General features: G+C 42.6%; 1 protein-coding gene across 2 annotated transcripts in view; it reads left to right on the forward strand.

Moving 5' to 3' along the window:
- Positions 1–373: 373 nt before the first annotated feature.
- XPNPEP1 (X-prolyl aminopeptidase 1) overlaps positions 374–15,332 on the forward strand; it is a 51,395-nt gene continuing 36,436 nt past the window's right edge. Inside the window, exons 1-3 of one of the 2 annotated variants that reach the window (XM_032490970.1) lie at positions 374–529; positions 7,181–7,269; positions 13,169–13,293. In XM_032490970.1, the coding sequence (XP_032346861.1) occupies positions 498–529; positions 7,181–7,269; positions 13,169–13,293 (246 nt within the window). In that variant the 5' untranslated portion in view covers positions 374–497. The remainder of the gene's footprint in view (positions 530–7,180; positions 7,270–13,168; positions 13,294–15,332) is intronic. The other variant, XM_032490969.1, reaches the window with a different exon arrangement.

Genomic DNA, 15,332 nt, shown 5'->3' on the forward strand with positions numbered 1-15,332 from the left:
CTGTCCAAGTGGAGAGAGCAGCTGGATTTTGAAGCTGCCTGTATAAGTGGCTTTGGGGATACCTCTTAAGCCTCAGGCCGTGAAACTCTACTGAGACACTCCCAGAACTGGCCACGTCCTCCTCCTCTCTGCCCTCCTAAAGGCTGGACCATCCCTGAAAGTCAGCTCATCGCGCCACAGCCCCTTCCGCCGACAAAGCCCTTCTTTTTCCTCTTCGGGGAATGGCGAGAAAAATGAACAGAAATGACGCGCTGCGGTACGGCCTCCACCCCCTCACTCGCCGCAGGGAGAGAAGCAGTGCGGGCTGGGGTGGGAACGCAGACCGGTCCCGGGCGGATGGGCGGGGCCCGAGGGTGGGCGGGGCGGCGGCGCGAGCGCACGCCACAGAGAGGGGCGTGGCCGGCTCCGCGCGCGCTGGTCTCCTTCCCTCCTGCGGGTCCGCGGATGATCAGCTGGTCTGCGCTCCCCTGACGTGGGCCGGGGCACGTCACCGCCGAATGGCAGCCTCCAGAAAGGCACCGCGAGTAAGGTGAGGCGGCTCTGCCGGGGAGCCGGCGTCCGGGCAGCGCGCGGCCCTCCGGTCCTGGGCGCACTTATTGCACCCGGCGGGGCAGGGACGAGCGGATGAGCAGCTGCAGGCGGCACACCGCAGTCAGGCGCCGGCGGGGGATTGCCATAGTCCCCCGGGCGAGAGCAGGGGAGGGAGCCTTGCAGCTGGGCAAGTACCGGTTCGTTTCTGGCGGGGCCGCGGGCACCCCAGGGCAGCCGATCTGGGTCTCTGGACCAGTGTGTGTGCGGAGCTGCAGCCCCCGGCCCGAGGGGCTGTGGCCATCGCCGCCCCCTCCCCGGCCCGGTGAGAAGGCCCCTCTGTGGCAGGAAGTTGCAGGAAGTTGACCCCTCCTGGCTTCTCCTGGGGTCTGGGGAGGTGGGCGAGCCCCTGCCCTCGCTCCTCTTCCCTGGGAATCTAATCCTTAAATTACAACCCTGACAATATGACACCTGCAATTCGCCTTACTGATCTGTCACAAGGATAGGCAGCCGCGGGCCCTTCCCCACCCAAATGGTTTCAGAAGCTGTAGAAGGGAATACTTAGGCATAATCTCCAGGAAAAGCTCACCAGTAACCTGCTTGGGGTTCTCCCTGCATCCAGGGAGGTGAGACGGATAATCCCCTGGTCTCACATTAAACAGGTTTCAGCCTCTTCTTCCCCTGCAACTGGGGTATACTTATCAGAGCACCTAGCAAAATGGGAGAGGGAGAGAGAGATACATTGAGAGTTCACAAAGGCCAGAAGCCAGACTCCCTGGCAATACAGACGGGGTAAGCCATCCTCTGACCAGCTGAGACTTGGCAGCGTGGCCAGGCTCACTTGCTGAACACAGACCATGGCTTGTGCTTGTGTTTGTGAGTGGACAGATCCCAAGTCGACCTTGACTCGGGCTTGGCCTTGCTAAAGCATGTTAGGGGTGAGGAGAGAACCTGCCCTGCCCTTTAGAAGCAGGATGTGTGAGGTCTGGCCAACCTGCATGGGGAAGGAGCTGTCTGTGTGTTAAGTGCTGGCAGTGGGGTCAGGCAGGTGGATAATGAGTTAGGCCCTAGGCTTACAAGTAGTCTTTAAGGACCGAGTTGGTCTTTACTGGATTCGTAGGATCACAACATTTTAGGGGCAGAAAGTTCGTTCAGCTGATAGAGCCTCCTTACCTTGCACAAGAGGCTGCTTAGAGGCTGAAAGAAGGGAGGCCATTTGCCTCAGTTGCCTTCCCTAGTGGCAGAATTTCAGTGCTATTCAGTGTAAACATGACTCAGTTTAGGTGATGGGAACTGAACTCAAATTGACTTGGATACAGAGGGATTGAGCTGGCTTCCGGTGCAGCTGACCAGCACTGGCATCTTGTCTCGCACCTCTTGGTTCTTGTTTCTTCAATGTTGGCTTCATTCTCAGGCAGACTTTCCTCTTTGGCAGATTATGATAGTTCTAGTCTGACAGCCCTTTTACCTAATGGTTGGAGCAGAAGTTCCAGATCTGATTTTCACTGGGCTGATTTGTTCCTTATGTCCATCCCTGAACCTGTCATTGTGGCTGGAGGGATAGATTGTGCAGGCCTGGGTCCCAGAACTTGGTGGGTGAGTGGGTAAGACTCGTTTCAACTCTGTGGACTGAAAATGCGGAAGAGACAGTCTCAGAAGGAAAACCAAGGTGCTCTGATCAAAAGAAGGGAGGGAAGGATTCTGGGTAGGCAAAACAACATTGTCCACCTTCTTCTTCACCCTTGAACTTGTTCCATTCTACCCCTGTCTCACCTCACAGGACGTGACTGAGCATCTGGATCCCTTTTTGTCCCATCCTGAGTGATAGATATGTATGATTCTCATCATGGACTGGGGGACGGGGAAGGGTAACAACCCTGCTGGGATTTCTTTAAAAAGAGAAAGGGAGAAAAATGCGCCATAAGCAGCTTATAAGAAGATTGAATAGGAAGTTCTCTGCTTGCTTCTTTCCTCTTACCCACCTCATGGCACATCATGTCATTGAGAAGGTGTAGGCTGAAGAAGTCCTGGAAAGGGGAGGAGCACCGAGCTGGAAGTTGGGAGTCCTGGCCTCTAGTTCTAGACTAACTCTGTCATCGAATAGCTCTGAGATCTGGAGCAAATTGTTTGATCTCTGCTTCTCAGTTTCTTTCTAGAGGAAGGAGCTGAGTTGGATGGTTTCTGAAGTATATTCTAGATCTAACATTTAATGATAACCTTGCTTTGACTGAGAGCCCGAGAGTGTGTCTGTCCAAGTAAGTGAAAGGTGGATGGATCTTGGACTCTGCAGAGACCAGGAGCAAGACAACTGTAATATGTAGCTGCTTTGTGGCTCCTTTGATCCTTACAGGAAGGTGGAGGTGGTGATGCTCCAAGAGAGCCTGAACTCAACCTCTCTGTGAGCATCTCCTGTTAGACCTGATTTCTGGTCTTGGCTTTGCAGCTACTGATGTGTATGGCCTGTGGCAAGTTATCTTTGTTTCATCTCTTGTAAAGTGAATGAATAGGGCTACTTCTGAATAACCTCCCTCCAGCTCTCTTGTTCTCTGTGTGAATTAGTCACTGGCACCAGTTAAATTTGAGTATATAGAGAAATTGACTTCCGTGGCTCACCATCTTGTAAATGTGCATATGAAGTCAAGGGAAATCAGGTGAGAATATGACTTGTATCTCTGTCCAAGAAAAAGAGGTTTCTGGCTTTTTAAAATATTAGGACAGCTTTATTGAGATATAATTCATGTACCACACAATTCACCTATTAAATAGTACAATTCAGTGGTTTTGAGAATATTCCCAAAGTTGTACAACCATTACTACAATCAATTTTAGAACATTTTAATCTTCGCCAAGAGAAACCTGTGTACATATGCAGTCACTCCTCATTTTCCCAACTCCACCCCAGGTCTAGGCAACCACTAATCTACTTTCTGTCTCTGTGGGTTTGCCTGAATGCTGCGTATGGAATCATATAATTATATGGTCTTTGACTGGCTTTTTTCACTTGGCATAATTGTTTTCCAGGTTTACTATGTTGTAGCCTGTATCAGTGATTATTTCTTTTTATTGCCAAATAATATTCCATTGTATGTTTAGACCACTTTTATTTATCCATCGGTTGATGGACATTTGGGTTGTTTCTAATTTTTGGATATTATGAAGAACGCCATTATGAACATTTGTGTACAAGTTTTTATGTGGAGTTATATTTTCAGTTTTCTTTGGTATACACCTAGGAGTGGAATTGCTGGGTCATAGGTTAACTCTGTTTTTAACCTTTTGAGGAATGCTGGGCTGTGCTCCAAAGCCACTATACCGTTTTACATTCATACCAGCAAAGCCTGAGTGTTCCAGTGTTTCCACATCCTTGCCCATACTTGTTATTGTCTTTTTTTTTTTTTAATTATAACCTTCTTAGTAGATGTGAAGTGGTATATCTCATTGTGATTTTGATTTGTATTTCCCTAATGAATAATGATGTTGAAAATCTTTTCATGTGATTGTCGGCCATTTGTATGTCTTCTTAGGAGAAACATCTATTCAGAACCTTTGACCATTTAAAAATTGTAGTATTTGTCTTTTTATTGCTGAGTTGTGGTAGTCCTTTATATACTTTGGATACTAGAATCTTACCAGATATTTGAGTTGCAAATGCTTTTTCTCGTTTTATGGGTTGTCTTTTCACTTTCTTTATGTTATCCTTTGAAGCACAGAAGTCTTTAATCAAGTCCAGTGTATCTGTTTTTCTTTTGCTGCTTGTACTTTTGATGTCATATCTAAGAAATCATTGTCTAAGTCAAGGTCAGTCAGATTTAAGCCTGTGTTTTCTCCTAAGAAAACACTTATGTCAGTGATTCATTTTGAGTTAATTTTTGTACATGGTGTGAGGGTAGAAGTTCAACTTCATTATTTTACATGTGTATATCCAGTTGCCTTAGTATCAGTTGTTGAAGAATTATATTTTCCTCCTTTATATTTGAATGATATCCTTGTAGAAAATTAATTGACAGTAAATATGAGGGTTTATTTTTGAATTTCATTTTATTGATCTGTGAGTCTGTCCTTACGCCAGTACCACACTGTCTTGATTACTGTGGTTTTCTTAGTTTTGAAATCAGGAAGTGTGGATCCTTCAGCTTTGTTCTTTCTCATGATTGTTTTGGTTATTCTAGATTGCTTGCATTTCCATATGAGTTTAGGATCTACTTGTCAGTTTCTACCTAGAACTTAGCTGGAATTTGATAGGGATTGCATTGAATCTGTAGATTATTTTGGAGAGTTTTGCCATTTTGGCACTTTAAATCTTCCCATCCATGAACGTGGACTATCTTTCCATTATTTGTCTACTTCAATTTCTTTCAACAATGTTTTGTAATATTCAGAGTGTAAGTTTTACACTTCTTTTGTTAAATTTATTCCTAGATATATATTGTTTTGATGCTGTTATAAATGAACTTTTTGTAATTTCGTTTTTGGATTGCCCATTGCATGTATATAAAAATACAATCGATTTTTATATATTAATTTTGTATCCTTCAATCTTGATGTGCTTGTTTATTAGTTCTAATTATGTGAATTCTTTAGGATTTTCTACATTCAAGATAATGCCATTTGCAAATAAAGACGATTTTACTTCTCTTCTAATCTGGATGCCTTTTATTTCAGTTTCTTGCCTAATTGCCCTGGTTAGAACCTCCAGCACAGTCTTGACTAGAAGTAGCAAGAGTGGACATCTCTGTCTTGTTCCTGATCTTAGGGAAAAGGCATTCAGCCTTTTAACATTAAGAATGATGTTAGCCATGGATTTTGTAATATTCTTGATCAGGTTGAGAAATTTCTCCTTTTCTAGTTTATTGAGTATTTTTATCATGAAGGGGTCTTGGATTTTGTCAAATGCTTTTTCTGTGTCTATTGAGGTGATTATGTAGTTTTTGTCCTTTATTATGTTGATATTGTGTATTGCATTAATTTTCATACTTTGAACCAATCTTGCATTCCTGGGATAAATCCCACTTGGTGATGGTGTATGATCCTTTTTATATCTTACTGGGTTCAGTTTGCTGGTATTTTGTTGAGGATATTTCATTTATATTTATAAGAAATACTGAGGTATCTTATTTTTTAATGAAAGAGTATATGCTTCCTCCAGTAAGGAACATTCATTCTGTCCAAGGAAATTAAAATAGCAGCCATCTGAGAGCAGGCCTGGAGTGGCTGGTAAAAATGTCTGTTTCCCTGGTTCTGGCTGTGTGGTGGACTGAAGACATAAAAATGTGGTAAAATTATAACAAAACTATCTTTACGTTCATAACTGAATAAAATCTAAAACCCTTTCTATAGCCAACAACAGACTCCTTGTTGCCTCTCTGATCTTGTCTCCCAACCACTTACTTCCTGTGGTCTGACACAAATCCATACCACGGTGGCCTTCTTGCTTTTCTTCAGGTGTACCATGCATACTCCTGCCTTAGGGCCTTTGCACTTGCCATTCCCTTTTCTGGAATATTCTTTCCCTAGACATCTACATGGCTTGATCCCTCACTTTTTTTTATTTTTTAGGTCTCTGCTAAAGTGTCATCTGTCCGCAAGGAGGCCTTGCCTGGCAACCCCATATAAAATAATCTTTTTCCTTAGTTCTCTGACATTGTCTTCCCCTTATCCTGCTTTACTTTTTTTCATAAAACACGTACTCACCTGATGGATTGTATTCTTGTGTCTGTTGCCTCTCCTCTTGTATACCCACCCCCCAGCATCCTCCACCTGCCTCCCTCACCATGTAAACTTCTTGAGGTCAGAGATGTTATCCGTTTTATTCACTGTTGTGTCTAGAATAGGGCCTGGATTATAGAAGAGTCTCAATAAATATCTGCTGACTGAACGGGCTTGGAAGAAAGAGAAGTCCTCAGGTGCCAGAAATGAAGGGGAATTTAAAGCCTGCATGACAGCTGGGAGATTATCCAATGCTATAGGCCTTTTCTGTTGGGGTCCAGGGCATCAGACTATCCTCAGATGGGGACAGGAGACTTGTGTGTAAATCTCCTAGCTAAGAAATTAAAGTGAAAATTAGTCTCAGAAGCAAACAACAGTGACAGTGGTGCTTGTACAGTCCAGGATATGTCTCATTCTCATAGATGAAATAGTCTGAGTCTATAAGAAAAGGAATGATTCACCAAGAGGGAGCCGGCAGACTTAGCAAACTTGAGGATTACTGTTCCAGGGCCTTCTAATGGAGGGTCTGAAATCATTTATAAAATAAGGACCCCAAATAAAGCTAAAAGAGGGAACAGAAACCATAGTGAAGGAATAGGACACCGTGAAGAAAGGACAGGCAAATTTGAAAAAGAACCAAATAGAGCTGTACATGTGAAAAATGGTCATTGCAAATAAAATATTTTTAGACTAGTTAAACAGGAGATTAGACATAGCTGAAGAGAATTCATGAATTAAAGGCTGGGACTGAGATGGTTTACCTGCCATGGTAATGTTTTATCTGCAAATTTTATCTGAAACTTACTTATATCATCACTGATATGGGGTGAGTTTTTCTGACTCATGAAGAAACATTGCTAAGTCAAGTTGATGTTCCTCTCTGACTAAGCCTTACCACGTTTACTAAGGTCAAAGTCTGCAGTATCCTGTTCTTTCTCTTCCCTAGGGCGAATTACCAGGATTTTCAGCTGAAAAACTTAAGAATAATTGAACCCAACGAGGTGACAAACTCAGGAGACCCAGGTGTGGAAACAGGTAATAATTTTGCCCATTACTTAGATGGAACATCTCCAGAGGATTTTAGGTCCTCCACCCCAACCTCAAGTTGGAGAGAGAAGAGAGGGTAAGGGATTAATAATTGGTCGTGGTTGGAGGTGAGGGGATGTATATCTGGAAATTAAAAACCAACCATTTTGTCTCTTGGCTTTCTGATTTGGTTATTGTTCATATATTTATATATATATATGTATAACTTTTTTTTGGGTAGTAATTTAGAGAATTATGATTTTTTGCATTTCCTGTTCCTGGGGTGGTGGTGGTGATAGAGATAGATTGCTATTGAAAAAGTCCTGTTCTAATTTTTCTAATTTCTCACAAAGTCCTTTATTGACAGCTTTAGAGATCAGCTTTCAATTTTCATCATAAGGCTATGAAATAAGAAAAGGTTAATGTGTTATTGTGCATTATAAATTGAATGTGCATTCAGGAAAAATTTTGGGGGAAAAATTTCTGGAACCATATCCTCTTCCCAGAACTGGTTAGTTATATTGTTGGGTTGCCAGAAACCTGAATTATGAAAAGCGGTGTATTTCTATATTTCTATCCCATGTGAACCAGGGCTTTTTTGTGGACTACCTAGGAGAACTAGAACACTTCCTTCTGGTTGACTGAAAAAAATCAATCCCATGAAGCACATAAGAAACTAACCATAACTAACCTGTCTTCGGAAGATCAATGCTGTAGCTGCATGCAATTTTAGGTCATTTTGCTTTAAAAATATAGATGTATCCAACACATTTCAGGAGGGAAGAGAGGAAGGAAAGGCAAAAAGAGGAAGTAGGAAAGGGAAAAAGTGATAGAATCATTGAATTTGGAGTTTTAAGAGAATTTCACTCTTTATTACATGTGAAGAAACAGAGGTTCAGGGAGCTTCAGTTGTCTGAGGCTGCAGATCCTAGCTGGAAACTGGAACCCACTTGTTTTGACTCCTTTGGTCTTAGAATGCTTTAAGAGAACCTCCGTTATGTCCTCTAGATAATAGGATATAACAGCATGGCTTGGGAATTGAATAGACCTTGGGCCCTGGTCCTGATGATCCAGTTGACTTGGGCAAGTACTTAACTCCTGTTTCTTTATCTGTAAACTGGGCCTACTGAAACTTCCCTGGGGGGATTATTGTGAGAATTAACCACTAATGTATGTAAAGCTCTTGGCCCTCGCTCAGCAGTGGGACAGAGGAACAAACCACCATCTCTAAAGCTGTTGACGCTGGAAGAGCAGCTTGGCATCTGTGCAAGTGTTAAGGTGCTGAAATTGGAGTAAACCAGCCCCTTCTATTCTTATAACAAGGCATGTAGGAATCCCAGCTGGTGCTTCAGACCCAGATTCAAATAATATTTCTTGAGCTTCTACAATGTACCAGATGCTGTGCTTGGTGCTTTCACGCACGTTGTCATATTGGATTCTTCTAGCCACCCAGTGAGGTAGACAGGATGTGCTCTTCAGGTACTTCCAAGTAGTGAAAAGTCTTTTGTGATAAAGGCTAAAGATTTGGGAACTTATTTTAAAAGCAGACCTACATATGCAAGAGACTTTTAAATGAGTCATTCTTTTTAAAGCATGATTTAAAAATACCTGGCAATGTATGGGCTAATTTTACATCATGGACTAGGTTTGTTGCTCTTGGCTCCCTACTACCCTGCACACCCTGATTAGCTCTTGGCTGCTTCTAACATTTCTGAAAAGTAATGGGATGTGGAATGAGCAGATGCTATAATACAGCATTCTCTAGGATCCTAGCTTTCTTTCATGAAGATTCATTACTGTTTATTGTATTGAGTCTGAAAAAAATCACAGACACAAAGCTGTGATACTCATTCAACCATCTTTGAGTGAATGTCTGCACATGTTAGGTGCTGGGCGAGAGACACTGATTCACAGATGAAGATGACATGGTCCCTGCCTTAAGGAGAAACAATGTATATGCCTATTGCACCAATGATCACATTGCTTTCCTAGTTAATTGTGTATCTAACTCTCATAATTGCAAACACAACATTAACTATGTGCCAAGCTCTGTTTCTAAGTGCTTTGTGTATAGTAGCCCATTAGGCCTCATAAAATTTACCCTGTGAGGCTCACCAGCCATGATTTTCACCTCTTCCATCTTGACTGTTATTTCATCTGCTGCCACTTCAGTGACTGGGTCTTTTAATTGTACCTGCTTTGTCTCCTCCTCAGCTCTAGCCGTTCACCCATTCCATTACTTTTGGCCTGTTGTTCTTGTGGCCACAGCTACCTCAGCCACCTTTGCCCACCTCCTTGGCAGCCGCCTCCACTGCCACAGCCTGTCCATTGCCTCAACCACTGCCTGTTGCTTTCTTCTTCCCTTTGTTGGTGCTGCCACTGCCCCTTACCACATCCTAACTGTTGGTTGTGGTATTGGAAGTTCTTTCATTGAGTCTCATATAGGTGACAAGAAAGTGGCTGCATCAGACTAGGGACACCAACCAAATGTGAAGGGTGTGAAGGATAAGGAAGGAAGGAGCCAGGAGGTGTTAATAGTGGGGAGGGGGGCAGGTGGCATTGTGGAGGGAGGTATGAAGATGCCACTTTAGTGGAGTGAAACTGATGATGCTGGTAATTCTGAGCAGGCCAGCTGAGAGGAGGAATGTAATGATGAGGCAAGAGATGGTGATGAAGGTCAGAGCGTGGTGGTGAAGAGGCAGGTTGTGGTGACCAGGAAGCAGACAATGTCTTTGACCTGCTCCATTTTGCCTTTGATGGTTTTCAGTTTGTAATTGAGGATTTTGTTCTTGCCATTGGTTCTGTTGACTTTATTGATGAAGTCAGTATCCGTTACTATTACATTACATATTACATATTACAGTATCAGTTACATACTGCAGTCAGCGCTGTCAACACCCAGTCAGTACCATCAAAATCGTTAAGTCGGAATGTGCCCAAATAGAAGCCAAATTCTATAAGGAAATTAATGATCTTGAAAGAAAATATATTGGCTTCTATCATATAGTTGCTTTTTAAAATTCCAGATGCTCAGGCTGTATTCCAGACTAATTAAAGAAGTTCCCCAGGTAGTTCTCATGTGCAGCCAAGGTTGAAATACTGCTTCAAGGGATGTCTACGTTTCTGCTTGAGTTTTTAAAATGTTAACTTGCTCAGAAATATGGTTTGGAAACACAAATCTATTCTGAAGCTCCTGAAAGATGTCGTAATAAAGTTTTTAGATGCTGGCAAGCTTATGAGTTCACTATAGGCTTCATTTTGAACCCAATGGAGATACTGACATATAAATTTAAGTCGGATTAGATACTTCTGTTCTCTTTTTTTTTTTCAGGTAGGTAAGAAATTGTAGGCTCAGTAGATCAGACAACAGCAAAAGATGTCCCTTGGAAAAGTATTCAGAAGCAGCTGTACTGTAGGCAACATGGACGTATTTGAATCATGAATAGGACCATTTCCAGTGACTCTCTCTTTGAGTACTTCTCTTTTTCAGGGGCTTCTGAGATAGAGCCCTGAGGTTGGCTACTGAACCTGCCCTTGCAGATTATGAATAAAATAGGGCACTTTTTCAGTGAGTCCCAAGATTAGCATGGTACCTCATAGAGGAATCTATTGAAGATAACTGAGGCATTTATAGCCCAAGGTGCTGGTGATGATGGAGAAGCAGCTGATAAAAATGTTAAAGAACCAAAAAAAGGATCCACACCTAGCAGAGTACAAGCCACAGTGAGTCAGAGTGTGAATTCCTGAAGATAACCTAGTGCAATTCTCTGTTGCTTACAGCATTGTGCATTAGGATGTTTTTGGTTAAATCAAGTACTTTTTATTTGTCTGAAAAATGGCTGGCAAAATCTGAAACAATGACAACACCAACTGCTGGCTAGGATGTAGACCAGTAGGAACTTGCATTCATTAATTGTGGGAATGTAAAAATGGTACAGCCAATTTAGAAGACTTTCTGGTAGCTTCTTACAAAACCAGATATACTCTTAACCATATGATCCCAGCAATTGCCAAAACTTGGAAGCAACCAAGTTGTCCCTCAGTTTGTGAATGGATAAATAAACCATGGTACATCCAGACGATGGAATGTTATTCAGCACTAAAAAGAAATGGACTATCAGGCCACGAAAAGACATGGAAGAATCTTAAATGCATATTGCTAAGTGAAAGAATCTGAAAAGGTTACATACTATATGGTTCTAACTGTATGACTTTCTGGAAAAGGCAAAACTATAACCTATTAAACCATCATAATAGGTACATGTCATTATACATTTGTCAAAGCCTATAGAATGTACAACACCAAGAGTGAACCCTAATGTAAACTATGGACTTTGGGGGATCATGATATTTCAGTGCAGTTCATCAGTTGTAACAAATATACCGCTCTGGTGGGGGTCTTGCTAGTGAGGGAGGCTGTGTGTATGCTGGGGCAGGGCAGGTATGTGGGAACTATCTGTACTTTCTCTTCAATTTTGCCATGAACTTATAACTGCTCTAAAAAATAAAATTATTTAAAATTGAGTTGGAAAAACTCATTATTCTATTTTAAATTCTACTATTTTAGTTTTGTGCCAATATATGGGATGTAGTAAAAATTTTTTGTGTAGTTGTTTTGTTATGTACTCGTGGGACTCTAGCTGTGATATAGTTATCTGTCTGTCTGTCTGTCTCTATCTGTATCTATATCATATGATTTATGATGATAGATTTAGTATGATTTATCAGAACTGTTCACTGATGTCAGTATTTGTCGAGAAAAGGTTTTTTTTGAAGAACCAACTAAAGTTTTAAAGTCAGCTTGCATCATCTGTGCCTTGATCACATAGAAATAGTCTCTTGTACTCACTGAGAAGCAATACTCTTTGATTTTGATTACTTGAAATTAGTAAAAGTTTAAGGATTTCTAGTAAGACTACATTTAATGTTCCTAACATTTTCTTTTTAATGATTTTTTTAGTACTGTTTCTATTTTGTATTTTCTAGAGCTGTTGACCCCAGTTCTAGTTTTATTGGGGTGATAGGCTCCTTGGGATCCCTGGGGCTTTTGGGGGCTCAGTTTGAAAACCCTGGATCCATTCTGATCCCACCGTATTTTAGAGAGGAGAACATGGAGCACTGCTAGCCTGTTGCCCATCTCCCCGAGGTCGTACACTAGAGCACATGACTTAACACTTTTGACTTCTAGTGGACTAAGCTTCCTGCTCCAAATCTGTGCCTGTCTATTTAACAAAAATATAAAACTTCTTTTAAAGCCATCAAAATTAAGCAGCAAAATACAAGAAGAAGAAAATTAAAAATCACTCATATCTCTTTACCCAAATGTAACCATTAACTAACACTTCATTGACTGGCCTTCTAGAAACTTCTCTCTGCATATACACATACAGAATTTTAGATAAGAACAGTCTATACATGTTCTTCCGTAATCTATTTTTAATTACCTGCCAGTGTTGTTGGTATCTTTGTGAGTTAAAATACAGGTCCATGTAAATTTTTTTGTTCATGTAATTTTTCATGGTTTCATACTCTACTGTTGTATGTCTTATAGTTCATTTAACCAATTATGTGTCCTCCCCTTTTTTAAACTACTATAAAGAAAGATAAATGCCTATATCTTTGAGCATCTGTTTATCTTCTCAGAATGAAGTCCTGGAAGTGAAAGAGGTAACTGATTAGTTTGGAAATGAGTATTAGTAACTCAACTTTTCTTGCAGCAATGGCTATTTGGAAGTGGTATTTAAGAAGCGTAAGCTTTAGAGTTTCTGGCAGGTTTGGTTTTGGTCTGGTGTTGGGGTGGTTAGGTTGAAAACGTAGCTAGGGGTTGGGCAGAACATGGCAGGTGCTTCTCTAGGGAGCTTCTGCATGGGGCAGGCTGGTTTTGGAACAAACTCTTCTGTTGTTGCAGACGGCAGAATGGCTCCAAAGATAACTTCAGAGCTGCTTCGGCAGCTGAGACAAGCCATGAAAAACTTGGAATATGTGACAGAACCGATCCAGGCCTACATCATCCCGTCGGGAGACGCCCACCAGGTACTGAGTGGAGATGGGCTGGTGATGGAGCTCATCCATCCCTCCTTTCTTCCCATTCTTTTCCCCCAGCCCCAGTGTGTTTGTAGGATGCTAGTTGTCAGCCCACATCTAAGCATGTCCCCCAGGGCTAGGCACAGGGACCCGTGTCCAGTAGGGTCTCACTGAATGCATGTTGATTTGGCCCTGGCTTTCTTGTTTCCAGTGTATTTAGCTAGCTTTCAAACAACTGTGGAAGAATTAGGGGACAAATGAAGGGGCAGAAGTCTGGGCCTTTCTGTTGCTCATTCTCTTTACCTCATCTCCACTGCCGCACCCTGTCCCCAGCAGAATCGTCTGTCCTGCCTCCCTTGTCCCCATCCAGACTGTCCCATCCCGCTGGCACAACCAGAAGAGCAGTCAGAAAGTCCTCTTGAATCTCTACCCCCGCAGGTTTTAGGGATGATTCCTAATATCACCCCTTCTTTCCCCTCAACCACCTTTGATGGAAGCATTTCAGTAAGTGCCCTTTACTTCAGAAAACAAGTGATTTAAATATGGGAGAGTCAGGATTGGAGAGGTGGAGACTGCATGTGACGGGGCTGAAGGGAAGAGGATGGAAGGATTCTAGGACTGACTCTTTTAGGTCATTGAGTCAGCAAGTGTGTGAATGTGTACACCATGCTCATGGTACTGTTACAAAGATGGATTTAAGATTGAATGTCCTTACTATGCTTACAGTTGAGTAGAGGCATGAGACAATATACAAAGTGCTATTCTTCCATTGAGTCATCTATACATCTATTTTTTATAGCCTTTGTTTATGTGCAAGGCGCTGCCTTAGGTGTGGTACGTGACACAAGGATGTGACTGGCCCTGGTCTCAAGAAGCATACGGTTTGGTAATGAAGTTAAGATGCGTACACATGTCTGTATTGTAAGGTGGAATGTAGATGTGCCATCAAGAAAGTCTGGACAGAGGGCTGTGGATGTTTGAGGGGGAGGGGGAGGATAACGGAGGGCTTCATGGTCAGGGGAGGTATTTGAACTGGACCTTGAAGGATGCATAGTTGTATAAATAGAGGAGAAGGGAGGGTATTCTCAGCAGGAAGATTAGCAGGAGCAAAGGCTCGGAGTGCTTTTCAGAAACAATGTGGCAAGTTCCTTTGGCAAAAGCCTAGGGGAGTAAAAAGCAATCGTGGGAAATACTGATGTTCTAGCATTATTTAGTTGCAGGCAGCATAAACTACCTTGAAGTACTTCAAGCAATAAACTGCTTGATTTAAGGGTTTAGGGGCAGGGCCTCTGCATTAGCACTGCTCCAGGTTGTGAACGGTCCTCTCCGGAGTCGTGCCTCAGGTGTCCCCTGAGGGCAGGGATGCAGCTGGCCCTCTCGGAGGACTGGGGTGGGAGGAGTTTCAGCTCTTGCTGCAGATGAGTTTCTTTCTTTCTAGGCAACAAAGTAGATAGTAAATAGGTGGCCACCCCACATTTTCTGTATTCATATTTCTTTATCTCTTACTTTCAAGATCCCTGACTTAATTCCAAACCCAGAGTCCTGGGTCAGATTGGTGTAGTGGCTTGGTGTTTACCCTTGGTCCTGGTCACTGTGACTGTGTGCACACACACGTGTGTGTATGTGCACATGTAGGATTGCGTGTGGCGTAGACATGACTCATGAGGGTCTGCCACGATGGAGGGGGCGGCAGATACAGGTATTACTGTCAGCTGAGCTGAGTTCCCAAAAGAGGCCCACTTGAGCTGGCCTCCTTTCTGCCCCTCCCCAAAGGGGCTGGACCACTCGGTCGTGGCAGTATCAGGTCAGTGTTAACCTAGGGACAGTGTCAAGATTAGACCCCTGCCTGGGGACACATGAGATTTCCTGGCCTCAGGAGCAAATAAAGGGCTGAAATGAATAACCAAAAGGATTGGATGATTTGAAGCAACAGCATGAAATTTAGGATATTTTGATGTTTAGAACAGTTTCCCGAACTGTATTCTACAGCATTCCTGTTGTGTTTTGTAAGATGTTCTGTGAAAAATGTAGTCAGGGGTCAAGAAAAT

Source organism: Camelus ferus, chromosome 11 (genome assembly GCF_009834535.1).
Source record: "Camelus ferus isolate YT-003-E chromosome 11, BCGSAC_Cfer_1.0, whole genome shotgun sequence".
NCBI lineage: Eukaryota > Metazoa > Chordata > Mammalia > Artiodactyla > Camelidae > Camelus > Camelus ferus.